The 16075-nt window shown below is 40.2% G+C and overlaps 2 protein-coding genes across 2 annotated transcripts in view; one reads left to right on the forward strand and one right to left on the reverse strand.

Annotated features, from left to right (window-relative positions):
- LOC149815173 (paramyosin-like protein) overlaps positions 1–12442 on the forward strand; it is a 71848-nt gene extending 59406 nt beyond the window's left edge. The window contains exons 7-9 of the mRNA XM_089990493.1: positions 6215–6295; positions 11743–11865; positions 11940–12442. Of these exons, the coding sequence (XP_089846619.1) occupies positions 6215–6295; positions 11743–11865; positions 11940–11990 (255 nt within the window). The 3' untranslated portion in view covers positions 11991–12442. The remainder of the gene's footprint in view (positions 1–6214; positions 6296–11742; positions 11866–11939) is intronic.
- A 1463-nt stretch (positions 12443–13905) lies between these two features.
- On the reverse strand, positions 13906–15270 carry LOC149815174 (gibberellin 3-beta-dioxygenase 1-like). Its single transcript, XM_089988422.1, has 2 exons — positions 14753–15270; positions 13906–14612 (listed from the first exon to the last, which is right to left on the reverse strand). The coding sequence occupies exons 1-2, from the start codon at positions 15229–15231 to the stop codon at positions 14015–14017; spliced, it is 1077 nt and encodes a 358-aa protein (XP_089844548.1). The 5' UTR covers positions 15232–15270; the 3' UTR covers positions 13906–14014.
- Positions 15271–16075: the final 805 nt, after the last annotated feature.

The following is a 16075-nucleotide window of genomic DNA, read 5'->3' on the forward strand; positions in this document are numbered from 1 at the left end:
ATTTTTAATTTTTTTCAAAACTTAGGTGCCTTTTTTATTAATGTCCAAACTTTAGGTGCCTTTTTGAAAAATTCCTTATTTTTAATTGCTTAAAAGTAATCTTTACACAGCCTGATAACAGTCTCAAGAAACAAACCCCCCAACTCCCTTCCCCCCCACCTCTCTCTCTCATGCGTATAATGAGCTGTTTTTAGAATTTTCATTGATGTAAATTTTATGGAAAATTACATTGAAGTCCTTTTTACGTTTTAATGGCTTGCTTTTTTATATTTTTTATTAAAGATAGTATTTATACAACTTTTGTTTTTGAACTCATATATATATATATTTATTTATGTATTTATATTTATATGTTTATATTTTCATCCTCACCCTAATTTTTATAAAATCTTCAAATCTGTGTCACAACCTTGTATCATATCCATACTCGTATATGTATCTGTGGCTAATCATATTTGTTATGAATGTTAGAAATATCCACCTGCAAGGGTTAGAGATGAGGTAAAGAGAGAAGAAAGAGAAGAGAAGGGTTGGCGGCAATAGGGTTTTCCCTCTTTTACTTAATATTTATAAGTGTTGTACATAGTATGACATTACACAAGAAGTAAAAACTAATTACAAACATGCCACCGCCCACGCATCCCAAGATGGATCCTTGGAATGTGGTGCGGGTCGGATCCATGATCCCAAACTAACAACCTCCCTCAAATTGAGTATGGTCTTTGATCATGCTCAACTTGCCTTTGAGTGCTCAAAACTGATGAGTGGATAATCCCTTGGTAAAGATGTCAGCAACTTGCATATCTGACCGAACATATGCAGGTTCAATTTCTTTTTCTTCCACCTTTTGCCTAACAAAATGTTGATCGATCTCGATATGCTTCGTGCGACAATGAAGGATGGGATTGAAGGCAATATTAACAGCACTCTGATTATCACAAAGAAGCATAGAGGACGAGATTGGTTCTTGTAATTCTTGCAGTAGATGTCTCACCCATGTAACATCGGCTGTTCCTGTTGCCATTGCACGATATTCTGCTTCAGTACTAGATCGCTCCACTGCCTTTTGCTTCTTGCTACTCCATGTTACAATATTATTGCCGATAAGAATGCAATACCCCGAAACTGATCTTCGCTCGTCAGGATCACCCGCCCAGTCCGCGTCTGTGTAGGTGAATAGTCGATGCCCTGACATATAAGCTATGTCCTTGGTGTACATCAAGTCATCTCCAATCGTACCCTTTAAATACCGAAGGATCCTTTTTACTCCTTCCATATGTACATCTGTAGGAGCATGCATAAACTGTGAAGCCTGATTGACAGAGTATGCTATGTCAGGCCTAGTGAATGTTAAGTATTGTAACATTCCTACAACTCGACGATACAAAGTAGGATCATGATAAGTAGTGCCTTCTTTTGCACTTAGCTTATGATTTAGAAGGCAAGGTGTGCTAATTGGTTTACAATTCTCCATCCCTGTAACAAGTAAAATATCAATGGTGTACTTATGTTGGCTCAATGTAATACTCTCATGTCGACTATCAACTTCCACACCCAAAAAATATCGCAAGGGACCCAAGTCTTTCATCTTGAATTTAGCCATCAGCATAGACTTAACCCAAGATATGTGAACCTCATGACTCCCGGTAATAATGATGTCATCAACATATATAAGCACCCAAACAATAGCTGAATCACTTTTGAATATGAACAATGAATGATCTAGGACACTTTTAGTGAACCCATGATGCTGGATCTCTGTGGAAAAACTCTCAAACCAAGATCGATAAGCTTGTTTCAAGCCATAAAGAGAGCGTCGAAGTTTACATACCCAATTGGATGAATCATGCATACTATAACCAGGTGGCTGCTCCATGTAAACTTCTTCCTTTAGTTCACCATGCAAAAAGCATTTTTAACATCAAGTTGACTGAGTGACCATCCATGTTGTAATGCCAATGCAATGATAATCCTGACAGTGCCCAATTTTACGACTGAGCTGAACGTTTCATCGTAGTCCTGCCCATACTGCTGTGTGAAGCCTCGTGTGACCAGACGAGCTTTATAGCACTCAACACTGCCATCCGGTTTGTGCTTGATCTTGTACACCCATTTGGACCCTACAACATTCTTGTTATCTGGCCTTGGTACAATTTCCCATGTATTGCATTCATGCAATGCTTCCATTTCCATATTCATCGCCTCTACCCAGGCACGGGAATGTACAACATCATGAAAAGAGGAAGGTTCTGTTTCTTTGGACACTCTGGTTAGAAATGTTTGAAAATCCAAAGAGAAATTGTTATAACTTACCCAGCGATCTATAGGATGTCTAATCCGAGTGGAGCGTCGTAGAGGAGTCTCATCATTGACTGGATGGGCTCTACGAGAATAAACAAGACCAAAAAAACGTGAGGATGTTGTTGTAGGAGGAATGTCTTCCATATGCGGTTCCACATCGAAAGCATATGGTTCATTGTCTGTCAATAAAGATGAATCCTCATAAGGCAACGAGTCATATAAAAGTGAGTCACTGAGCCAAGGATCATAACTGTCCTGTGTATCTATGGAAGACGAACCCAGAGTGTCAAAATTTGCATCATCAAAAACAACATTTCTAGATACCCGAATTTTGCTTGTATGAGGATCATAACACCTGTATCCCTTATATTTATCTGCATACCCAAGAAACTTGCACTGTACAGCTCTGTCTTGAAACTTATTTCTCAATGAATGATCAATGTGAACATAACATACACAACCAAAAGGATGTAGTTCTTCATATGATGGATGACAATTATAAAGAACAAAGTATGGAGAATTATCTTCAAGGATGGTCATGGGCAACCTGTTGATAACATAAACAGCTGTATGGAAAGCCAAAGAGAGAAGGGAATACCCACAATGTGCATCATGCTCAAGGCTGTCTCAACAATATGCCTGTGTTTTCTCTCAGCTACTCCATTTTGTTGAGGGGTATGAGGGCAAGAAATGTTACGTGTAATGCCATGCTCCTTCAAATATTCACTAAAATCATGGGATATGTATTCTCCCCTCCCATCACACTAGAAATATACAACAATGGTATTGAATTGGTTTTGGACTAGTGCATGAAACTGTTTGAACAACTTGAAAACTTCATGTTTGTTTTTCATGAAGTAAATCCAACTAAAACGAGTGTAAGAATCAAGAAAGAGTACATAGTATCGAGATTCAAAAAGAGAGGCAGTGGGCGCAGGACCCCAAACATCTGAGCATATAATCTCAAAAGGTTTTGTTGCTCTTTTATTGATACTATGAAAAGGAAGTACATGACTTTTGCATAAATGACAACTTGGACATTTTGACTCTAAACTGACTGCGGGTATTAGACCTTTAGCAGACAACTTGTCAAGAAAAACTTGACTACAATGACCCAAACGAAGATGCCATAAGTCTGGCTTATTAAGTTTCAAGACTCTAGATGAAGAACTATGATCTGTGGATCGACTAAAAAATGTTGGAAAGGAAGGAGCTGAAAAATCCACGGCTACGTAAGACGACGTCTTCAAAGGCACATTAGATTCTTCAAAGACGTACATGTTCCCGCGCCGTTCACCTTTAGCGAGCGTCTTCTTGGTGTGAAGATCCTTAAGATAAACAGAAGAATGAGTAAATTCAACGAAAGAATTTGTTTCATCAACTAATTTAGACACAGATAGAATATTCTTTTGAATAGCAAGTGTGAGTAAGACATTTGACAAAGGTAATTGAGATTCAGGCAAAGAAAGGGAGACATTTCTAGTGTGAGAGATGGGGTGGTGAGATCCATCTCCTATGACTATAGTGCCATTTCCAGTGTAAGGAGTCAAGTGAGAAAATTTACCTGCATCAGAAGTAACATGTGCTGCTACCCCTGAATCAATATACCATATACCATCATCATTTTGACGCAAGTTCATCTGATTGAAAGTAGTCATAAGGATATTTTGTACGTCCTGTGGAAGAACCTGTCCCTGAGGAGTGCGTGCAAACGTCTGAGTTGCCCTCTGCCCTGGCCTCCCTGTTTTGTTCCAGTTCTAAGGATTGTACCAGCAATTTGCTTTAACATGTCCCCGCTTGTTGCATAGAAAACAAGTAGGAACACGTCCCCCTCGTGGTACACTGCCTGAGCCAAGGCCTCCTCCAGCTGGTGTAGGTAGTAATCCTCCTTTGTTTATAGTTCCATTTGGACGAGGAGTAAATAAGGCTCCTGTTTGAATAGGCGTATGTGCCATCATCACAGGATGAGTATCATCTGACGCGTGTTCCTGATTTAAACTGACCTTATATTGCAAAAGCTTAGATTGAAGATCATCAAAACATGGAAGAACTGAGACAACCTGGAGTGCTGTGCAAAACATGCGATATTCAGGTCCAAGGCTACCTAATACCTGTTGTACCATGTCCTTATCTGATACAGGACTTCCAATGGCAGCTAACTGATCTGTAATAACCCTGACATCCCCCATGAACTCTGTAATAGATTTGTTTCCTTTTCGCATGGATTGGAATTGCCACTTGAGTTGCAAAGCCCGAGATTCAGAAACCTGAGAAAAGGAATGAGCTAGTCCATTCCACAACTCGGCAGCAGATTGATCATCAAAAATAGTTTGTAAAACACGATCAGAAAGTGTGGAAGTTATGTAAGCAACTAATGTCTGATCCCGTTGTACCCATATGTCATAAGCAGGATTGGTGGTTCGAAGTTGACTCACCTTTCCATCTTCACCTGTTATTTCTTGCATGATATGTGTAGGTAGGGTGGGTGATCGCTCATCTAGATGCCCATAAAGACCATGACTGCGAATAAAGGGCACAATCTGACGTTTCCAAAGTAAGTAGTTATCATGAGATAACTTGTGGGTCATGAGGTGAGTAAGAAAACTCTAGGGTTCAACTTGGAATCCATGGATTATATGAAGAATGAGAAGCCAAAACTGTTCTAACAGTGTATTGAAGAGGAGACAACAATGCTGTGTGCTGAAAATAATATCAGCACACACGTTATTCAGAGAAAGACGAAAACAACAATGTTGCTGTGTGCTGAAAATGATACCAGCACACACGTTACACAGAGAAAAAAAAACAACAATGTTGCTGTGTGCTGAAAATGATATCAGCACACACGTTACACAGAGAAAAGGAAGTAGCAATGCTGCTGTGTGCTGAAAAAGATATCAGCACACACGTTACACAGAGAATAGTAACGTGCGAACCAGAAAAAGGGAAAGAATCAGAAATATTTTGGGGAGAAAACAAAAACTCGGCAGACTGAAACAAGATGTTAAGACGTGCGTACCAGAAATATTGAGAATGAGAAGAACCAAAAACGAAAAACTGGAATGACGTGAAAGATTTATAAGAAAAAAGGAGGAAAGAAGCAAAACTGATTAAGGAAGAAGGGACAGAAATAAACCTACGTTCTTTAGCAGCGCGTGTTGGTCTTTAGAGGCCTTCTAGATGATTGATTTCCGTGCCTGTGCTCTGATACCATGTCAGAAATATCCACCTGCAAGGGTTAGAGATGAGGTAAAGAGAGAAGAAAGAGAAGAGAGGGGTTGGCGGCAATAGGGTTTTCCCTCTTTTACTTAATATTTATAAGTGTTGTACATAGTATGACATTACACAAGAAGTAAAAACTAATTACAAACATGCCACCGCCCACGCATCCCAAGATGGATCCTTGGAATGTGGTGCGAGTCGGATCCATGATCCAAAACTAACAATGAATACGACACATGCTCTTTTTCTGGCCTATATATCTTGGAACTTGGAAATTCGATGAGAATGATGTAGGTGACTTAATAAATAATAGGAAATAGTGCATAACATTTTAAGTACTACTTATAAGCATCGTAAACAATAGGTTGGACTAGCTCACACTTTTTTTTCTATAGTTTTGAAAGGATAACTTGCTCTGTCATCATTTTAACAGATGATACTGATTTTCGTGCTTTTAGATAATCTCGTCTTTGTTTGTTTTTCTGTTTTTTGATAGCCAAGCTCAGGGGTAGCCCCTGTTGGACTTAATCTGAGAAACCTCGATTAAAGATAGTGTGACCTCACTGTCACTGCTGTTGGCTCTTTTCTTTTTCTTTCATAGTCTTATGTATTGATGGAATTTCATGTTCCATATTTTTTATTCATTATGTTATCTCTGTCAAGTTTTTAAAATCACTTGCCATCTACATAGTTTCAAGATGCCATAACCAATCCAAGTGGTCGCACTAAGCTTATCGATTCCTTGGAGAGCATTGCAAATGGAACTCAACAGGTACCTTCTACTACTTTTTGATGTAAATTCTATGATGATGTTCTGGTCAATATGATTAGGATGGTTATTACTAAAAGTTTTTTTTTTCTTTATGAAAACCACGTGTAATGCTATGCTGTGTTTGAATTATGATTTCCAAGTTCGTTTCCTGCATTTGATTCATAGAATGTAGTTAGGAGCATGATAACTGAGATATAGCTACTGCTGCTTCATCTTATTATTTACTTTCATTGTTTTTTGATTGCTATTATTACTTATGGGTTTGTAAAAATAAGTGAAAATATTTATTCTTCGCTCAATAAAAGGTATAATCTATTGTAGTAACATCCTTGAATTTCTGGCCGTTTGATCATGAAATTCACTTTGTATGTCACATAAGCTAACCAGTTAAATAGTGCCATTTCTTTAAATAGAAAATATGTTACTTTAGGTGGCCGTTTTGTAATGCATATGATGTTTAAATGGCATTCTTGCATATAATTGGCATGTAAAAATAAAATATCTGGCATGTAAAAATAAAATATCATACCCTGACTTCCAATCTTATTGTTGACTTGTTCTGCATGTAATGACATCTATTGTCATGGGTTTAGACTATGTCACATGGGTGCGGGTATGGGTTCAGGTGCGACACGGGTGCGGCGCAATTTTAAAATTTTTGGACACGGGGACTCAGATATATATATTTTAAATATATATATATATATAATTATATATATATTTAAATATATATAATTATATATATAATAATAAATTAATAATAAGATTGTAAATTTTAAAGCAAAAATAAAAAAGTAATTCTTATCAACACAAACTTACCAAAATATAACACATAAAGAAGCTTGTGAGTGTGATAAATAAGAAAACTTATCATAAATCTGCCTCATCGTCTGAATTAGAGGGAAGACCAGGATCGAGGTAGTCCATGTTGAGAGTATGTAAATCATGTTCTCCCTCCAAGTCAAAATCTTTTGGATTTACATCCCAATACTTGGATGGTCCACAACTGCATCAAAAAATGCTAACTTAGTATCTAACTTCAAACTTTGAATATAAATATTTAAATACGAACTTTGAATACAAAAGAAAAAAAAAATACCTATACTCATATTTGGTGCGATGAGAAATTAATCGTAGATTAGAGTGAACATAAACCAAATCCTCTGCTCTTTTACTAGTGAGTTTGTTTCTTTTAATATTGTGAATTTGAGCATATGTACTCCAATTTCTTTCACAACACGATGATGTAGCAGGTTGGGATAATAACTTCATTGTAAGACATTGCAGATTTGGTGTCTTTGAGCCATATGTTGCCTACCAATTAAGGGGATCTTTCTCGTCCCTTGCCACGAGTGCTGCTAAAGAATCAAATCTCCCAGTAGAGAACTTTTCAAACTCACTATTTACAACCTTAAACATGTGAGGATCATTAAAAAGTCTTCCCAAACATATCATTCTATTTCTTGATATCTCAGGATCTTCATTTGTAGAAACACGACCAACACCTATTGTCAACCATTTTTTTGCATAATATTTTGGATTGAGAGTGTGTGCCATGCAATGCAAAGGTGTATTGCTTTTATCCCATTTTCTCACTAAAACTGAATCTACATGATTGTAAAATTCTGAATCATCAAGTGCAACATCTTTCTTCTCATGTTTAAAAATGATACTTAAAATTTTTTCAATCATATTGTCCCACATTTCATAAATTCTATGAAGTATGGGTACATCTCTGTCAACTTCTCTCAACATTTCCCAAATAGGCTCTGTAAATTCAACAAAATATGTAATTTTATCCCACAAAAAATCATCACAGATGCATTTTTTGATAGCTTGAGCCTTAACATCATCTTCAGTACGATAAAAATTCCAATATTGATCAACCACCATAATCATCAATGCATTCTTGAGTTGCTTAATTCTTTTCATCATAACAATAAGAGAAGCAAAACGAGTTTCAGAAACTTTCAGTAACTTGAGATCAGAATACATATTAAATATAGAAGGGGCATGATGATGATTTATAACAAAATTTCTAATATTTTGAACATCATGCTCTATTTCCTCAATCCATAAACACATTTCACGTGCATGTGCATCATCTTTTGATGAATTGCATATACTCTTAAGTGTCAAATTTAAACTGTGTGCTGCACAAGGAGTCCAAAAAATATGTGAATACGTATCTTCACTTGCCAAATTCATTCATGCACGACTGCAAACTGGAGCATTGTCAGTAATGATTTGCATCACAATTTCTTCACCCACTTTTTTTATCACTTCGACAAATAATCTCTTTAAATATTCAACATCTTTATACTTCTCAAATGCATCAACAGTCTTAAAAAAGATTGGCCCATTAAGTGAGTAAGTAATGAAGTTTATCAGTGGTTGCCTTTGTATATCAGTCCACCCATCAGAAACAATAGACTCTCCATGTCGTTTCTATGCAAATTTTTGGGTCTCTAACAAGTCTTCAATTCTATTTTTTTCCTCTGCAAGAACGACTGTTCTTAGTTTTTCTGAACTAGAAGGCACATAACCACTCAAATTACAATTAGCCAAAGATGTAATCATATCTTTCCAGTATGGACTTCTGGCTACATTAAAAGAAATTGAGCTTGAGTAAAAGAATCAACCAATCTTTTTATCAATTTATGCTCTTGCCATGTTTTTGAATGACGCTTGTATTGTTTTATTGCTTTCTATCTTTTTTTTTTCTTCAAAATCTCTTCTTATATATCACTAGCAATAGGAAAAGGCAGATTAATCGAATCGCTTCTCATCTCTGCAATTTTCTTCTTTTCAGTTTCCTCTTGTTCTTTCTTTAATTGCTTTAACAAGTCTTTGTCAACCCCAGAACATGCTCTAATTTCTTGACAACGAATATGCAAAAGATGTGCTTTCACACGCGTATAAGTGTTAAAATACATGTAATTCATATATATATATATATATATATATAATACCCGACAGGGGTATTTTTGTCATTTCACAAGTACCCGATAGGGGTACTTGTTTTTCTTATTTTATTTTTCTCTTTATTTTTTTGTAAATCATATTTTTTGTTTTTTGTTTTTTTGCTCACACAAAAGGGGCCCCACCATGTAGTCGATGGGGCCCCCAACGGTCACATTTGTGACCGTTGGGGGCTCCCAACGACTACATGGGGAGCCCCCTATGTGGCTCTCCTTTTAAGGCCTCTTGGCCCTTCCCCTCTCCTTCTCTTGTGTATAAATAGGGGTGAACCCCTCTTGTATTTCTCACTCTTGAGAGCTCTCTCTCTTTCAATAAGAGACATTTATATTTTTATGTTATGTTGTCTTTTGTGGGTTTGGGTATTAGCCCTTGTTGTTTGTTCATTAGTGGATGTTGTAAGTGCCTAGTGCACTCTTTGCTTTTCCGCATATTTCATTACAATAAGAACCTGTGAAAGCAGTCTTACATAGATTGCAATGAAATTGCACATTCCCACCACTACCACTAGCTTTTATCCCTTTTGTCACAAGCCTCTAAAGAGGTTGAGAAACTTCTAATTCAGGGTTAGAACTTGAACCAACTGTATTGACACTGCCACTAAAACTCGCCATTATATCTGAAAAGTAAAAACTGAAAAGAAAAGTGAAACTGAAAACGAAACACAAAATCGAAAAAGTAGGAAGGGGCAGGGGCTCATGCGCTGTAGGAGAGAGAGCGACTAGCAGGGGCGTCACTCCTGCCAATGCTGGAAAAATTGAGCGGCAGGGGCAAATCTCCTACCGGATGAGATGCAGGGAGGCAGGGCCATGCCCTGCCTGTGACAGGGAGAAGAGGCAGGGGCGAGGCCCTTGCCTACCTAAGGGTGCTCAGGGACATGGGCATCACCCCTATTGAAAAACCCCAATCGACAGAGGGCATCGCCCATGCCGAAGACCCACGTGTGGCAGGGGCGATTCCCCTGCCATGCTGGGCAAACGAGCAACAAGGGGAGGTGAAGCCCCTTGCCGAACATGAGAAGGGGTCGAGCCCCTCCTCTGCGAGCAAAGGGTGCAGGAAAGGGGGGGTCGAGCCCCTGCCTATCCTGCAATAAGGAGGGCCGGCAGGCCCTGCCTGTCGACAATGAAGGAGAGGACGAAGAGGGGAGGGGGAAGAGACGCAGAGGGGAGGTCTCAGCCCCTCTCATGCGTACAACAAGAATGGGGAGGCAAGGAGGGGCTTGGCCCCTCCCTTATGGAAACAAGGCAGCAGGGAGGGGCTCAACCCCTCCCCTGCGAAAATGGGGCGCTGGGGAGGGGCTCGATTCCTCCCTTGCGAAAACGAGATGGCAGGGAGGGGCTCGACCCCTCCTCTGCACAAACAGGGAGAAGAAGAAGACAACGAGAGGGAGAGAGAGATATTACCTGAGAGGTGGCCGAAAAAAGGGGAGTCACCGACGTTGGGAGATGGCGCACAGGGGGTGTTGGCATCGGCTGCTGGAATATGACGAGCGGGAGGGAGAGACGAGCGCCGGGGGCTGGGAAACAAGAGAGAAAAGGGAGGCTCGAGGGGTGGTGGCAGAGGGTCACCGGTGGCGGTGGTCGTCGGTGGCCTGCCAGAGCTTGGATGAGAGAGGACCTAACCCTAGAATTCAGTAAAAAGAATTGGGGGGGGGGTATTCCCCTCCCCCTGTGCCTCTTAAGGGTCGGGCCCCGACCCTTGACTGTTTTGGATCCGGGTCGGGTTCAGACCCGAGTCCAAAACGTGGATGGATTCAGCCCTGGTGCGTTGACCGAGTCCGACTCTTCGTTGACTGTGTCTGCCCCGTGTTCGAAGCCACACCCGTGTCGGGGCATGTCGACGCGGGTGCATCGACCTTAAAGCCGAGTCCGTGTGACTTAGGGTTTAGATTGTACGCTACTAGTGGAACTAGCTGTAGGTTGACCATGCAAGTCCTGACATATCTCTCGAGTACGAGTTGGCTTACCGCAATATGAGTGCTTTCAAGGTTCAACCAAACCCTTAGTGCAACCTCTCTCTGTGGCCATGTTCCCATCTTCCAAGACTCAGGGCTTCGTAAGCTAGTGTTGGCTTCTCTATAGTCACCATCAGCCCTTCCTTTTTTTTGCCTTTTCCCATTGTATAAGAATGTAGGTGTAATTTTGTGATGGCAAAATCTCCTGTCCTAGGATTGAATTTCAGTGTTCAGACTGCTGTCAATGATACTGACTTGAACTACTTCTTCCTTGGTTGAAACCAGGTCCGTGGTTTCTGCTCTTTGATCTAGAACCCAATCCTTTCCTCTGTACATAGAGTGTCATCTATTCAGCAAAGTTCTATAGCTATTCCACATATCCTCGGATACTGAATTCAGCCATGGGCTTCACTAGTTGGTCATAAGAAAGTTTACCATGTGTTCATTTTCACCTGAATCCATATGGATATGTATGTGCCAATGTAATTCTGACTGATTCTCCTCACATGACTAGAAACTGGATAAACTTCGACTTAGTTTGGAAGAGGAACAGAAAATTTGTGCAGGCCTCAAGGAGAAGTTAGCTGCAACAGCTGAAGAGCAGCACCATTTCTCTTCCCTCTTAAAATCATTCCAGGTTAGTAGAATTCCTTTATTTCACCTTGTGCTGTTGCTATGCATTATTGTCTTACTCTTATGCATCTCATATAGGACGAATATGCAAAAAATGAGAGGTTACGGACTGGAAGAATGCTGACATAGAACATGCTTGTGCACATTTTCATGGATGGATCAAGTTGAGCCTCCCACAGATCTATTCCTGGTGAGAAGTATACCAAGACACTGATTCAAGGGACCGAGTATGAAAACAAGATATGCTTGACTATCTGTCTTTTATCAAGGGATGTTATGGTTGGAAAGATACAAGGGATGTTATAGTTGGAAAGATACGTACTGCCATTCTGAAAAGTGAAGGAGAAGAGCTTAATTTGGAGTTAAGAAAACTCTAAATCATCACTAAAAGCTTGTTTTATTCTAGTGGTCCAAATGTTATTTGCGCTCTATTTTTACTTGTAATTGTTTGTTGAAGCTTATCTGTATAAACCATTCATGGTAAAATAATGCTCTCTGTAATTGTATTACCATTCATCTGTAGAGCATGTCAGCTCCAAGTGTTTATTGTATGCTAAGATACCGTCTCAATTTTATCATCACTCTCATGTTGCCAGTTGGACTTCCGTTTGTTATGGTTGATGGTTTAAAAGATCTTGGGCATGACACAATAATCAACTTGAGTCCAAGCTAAGCAATTTTAACTTGCAGATTATTATGTACATAACATTTTGTAACTTCTACCACGAAACAGAAAGGCGACCATCAGTTGCTACTGGACAAGAAGCAGGCACATAGAATTCCTTAATTGCAATGTTAAGTCTTGGCACATTCCAGCATTGACTGGTTTACACAGACTTCTTGCTTGTATGAATCTGAAGCTGTCTTTCTGTTCAATGCTAATGAAAATCAGATAAGCATTTGACACTGTTGTGCCTATTATCACTGTTATCCGCTAACAAGGAATCAAATGAGCTGCAGTCAGCATGTAATATCTTTTATTAAGACAGGAAGAATATGCTTTTCATGTTTCTATAAGAGGTAAAAGTACCAAGTTCTACTTGATGCTTGGTCAAGTCTGGTGGAAGTTAGCCCCATCCTGGTGAATTGTATGTTCTTGACCTGCTTTTACATGAGCAAGGTACCCTTCAGTAAATTCTATTCTTTTACCTGAACTATATTCAAATTACATTTTAATTATTGGAAAGGAAATCCCTTTTCAGAAATTAGGTAGTTTTCTTGTACTTGACAATGTTTCTGTTCTTTCCTGACCACATATTTTTGCTTCATAATTTTTATATTTGGATGCAATTTTATTGGTTACCAACACAAAATTGCTGCTTATATGTGCCGTGACTAACATTCCACATCAAGGTTTAGATTTCTTGATTATCCTGGGGATCAAGTTGGTAACATTTAATCTTGTACTTTTGTTCCTCAAACATCATGGTTGTGAAAAAGGATACAAGTGATCGAGCATGCCTTCTTAACCTTTTAGCTTTATTTGCCAAAAGGTGCTTGAATATTTTGGGTTGATTATTGGATTGAAGCTTATTTTGTGGCTACAATGGATGTCCAAGAGGCGATTTCTGCCAGCACACCTGTCCACGCATGCTATGGGACAGACATCAAAGCAAGCATTAGATCACAGGGACCTTCTGGATCGCTGTTATCGTTACTATCCCCACCATAAAAGCGGGTGAAGATTTAGCAGGCCGGTTTTGTGTCTCATGTGCGAGAACCATGAGCATGCCTACAGCCCACACATTATTTTTGATTTGTTTGTTTATTTGTATTTATGCAGTAACTTTTTCCCCTTGCTGATAATCTTGATCCTTGGCAAATAAACGTGGTATTGTCTGTTTATGTGCCACCTTCCCAAATAATCAAATTGAAATATTTTTGTTCTTCCTTTGGCCAAAGACAAGAAAAGATGAACAGCAATGGTTTGTTTGCATGTGGGTGCATGATTTGATGCAACTTAGTGGGTAGAGACCCTCCCTCCTGGCAACTGACCCAATTCCCTTTACACTTTTCATCCCATCCACAACAATCCAAAGGATGAGAGTCCCAAAAAGCAACCCTTCTTTTTGTACTTCTTCCGCAGTGACAAAACCGGCCCATTACATCATGAAACCCATCAACACTTGAATTTACTTGGAAAAGAAATCCCTTTAGGATAATGGTTTCATTGCCGGAAGACCAGCCTGTAGCAGCAGCGACGGCAGTGCCTTGTTAAAGAGCTTGGCTTTGAGTTTGAGGTAGTCATTCCATGTAATGGACTGGTACAGAGGAGGATTGTTCAGGCTCAGGAGCTTAGGGTGAGGGCGGACGGTGGTCTCGGATGGCGGGCCCCAGAAGTAGGCAAATGAAAGCCGATGGTGGGTCCGGCTTACGAGTGCACGGTGCAGGGGGGCAGAGAAGCGCCCGTTAGAGAGGATGTGGAGGAGGTCACCTATGTTGATGACCATGGCACCGGGGATTGGAGGGACTGTGATCCACTGTCCATCTTTCATGACTTGAAGGCCTTGGATGCTGGTCTGATAGAGGAGGGTCAGCAGTGATGAGTCAGTATGTGCAGCTAGCCCCATGGCTGCTGTTGGTTTTGGGCACATTGGGTAAGAGTTCAGTTGTAACGCGCCATGCACGCTCTCGAACCTGTTCTTCGCCCACTTGAAGTCATCTTTGCTTAGTCCCAGTGATGAAAGTATCAGCTCCATTACCGTCTGTGCTAGGCGCTCCATCTCGCTTGCATACTTTTCAATTACAGCACTGTAAGAGAATAATTATGTCAAGAATCAGAATTGCAGCTATTAGAACTCAAGTTAAGCATGTTTGAAACAAGAGCGCTAACAAATCCTTGTATAGGAGGAAAGAGAAGAAGAAAATTATCAAACTTAATTTCCGCGTACCAGAAATGATTGTAATCATCCGGCATAAGGGAGCGAGCATGTTCCAGTGGCGAGCCCACAACTGTGAAACCTTCATACCACATCAATTTATCGAAGAAAGGTGATATGCGAGCAACACCATAACCGGAGATGCTATCAGGTGAACGCAAGGCCTTGAGCTTCTGTTCCATGGGAAGTGCAAAGAGGCTATGGCCGAGCAACTCTAGCTCTGCGAGAAGATGAGAAGGAACACCATGGTTCACAACTTGGAACACACCCCAAGTTTCACATGCACGTGAGACTTGATTCATGACATCCAGTTCGGGCTCAGACAGGTTGATAACAGGTATTGTGCCATCCCTGGAGGGCGCATCATCAAGGTAGTCAACCAGGGGTGGCCATGCATGGGATTCTGGGACTTCTTCCATGTTGGTGAGGTCCATGAGAGGGTGGTGCAGGGTGACAGGTTGGTCTTTGTAAACTTGGGACAGGGAAGGCATGGTGGACAATGAGAAGCAGAATCAGAAATGGCCTTGGATGGGAGGAACAGTGAGACATTATACCCATTTATGTAGAAGTTGGAAGTGAATCAAGGTGGTGAGGTAGGGATAAGATTAGGTATGCAAATGGTTCCGTTTCCATTTTAAGCTAGCTGACCCAATCTTTAGAATGGGCCGGATCATGTTGGCTGGGTCCGAACAGATTGAAGTTTGGAATGGGTCTGGACCTTGCAGGATCCAATTGAATATGGGTTTGGATACAAACAAATCCTGCCTTGAGCTTGATGATTACTCGGACCCGGTATACATATTCTGCTTGGATTGCACCCCTAGATAAGGTGGTGAAGGTGCATTTTGGAATGATGTGGCATTGGGGAGAGTGTTGATTGAAAGAAGACAAAGAATGAGAGTGAAGTGCAGGACAAGAGAAGGAACAAAACATAGAAGGGCCCCCCGAGAGAGTGTATGTATTTTTTTATACCACGTGGGGATGTCTTGTCTTCAAGTAGGAATACATCCAGTCCATGCCTTGGATGGCCTTGTTCCTTTACACAAGATGGCCTAGACAACCTTAGCTTTTTGCTTGCAACCACACAAAACTCACTGTCCTGAAAAAGAAAATGTCCTTGCTTCCCTGTCATTTCTAAAAACTACTAAATTTACCCTTACCATTTCTCTCCCTAGGCCACCTGAAGGATTTGAGGATTCCTTTCAACTCCAGTTTGAGCCATTAGATTTTGTTTTGCTCCACTTATTTTCTCAAAGGAGGTTACTAAGCTTTCTTTGCTCTAAGTCTCTATCCAAATTTAATTTCTCAGTATGGACCTAAAAAAAAAGAAACAGA

The sequence above is a fragment of the Nuphar pumila genome, chromosome 15 (assembly GCF_984573655.1).
Source record: "Nuphar pumila chromosome 15, dmNupPumi1.hap1.1, whole genome shotgun sequence".
In the NCBI taxonomy this organism is placed as follows: Eukaryota; Viridiplantae; Streptophyta; class Magnoliopsida; order Nymphaeales; family Nymphaeaceae; genus Nuphar; species Nuphar pumila.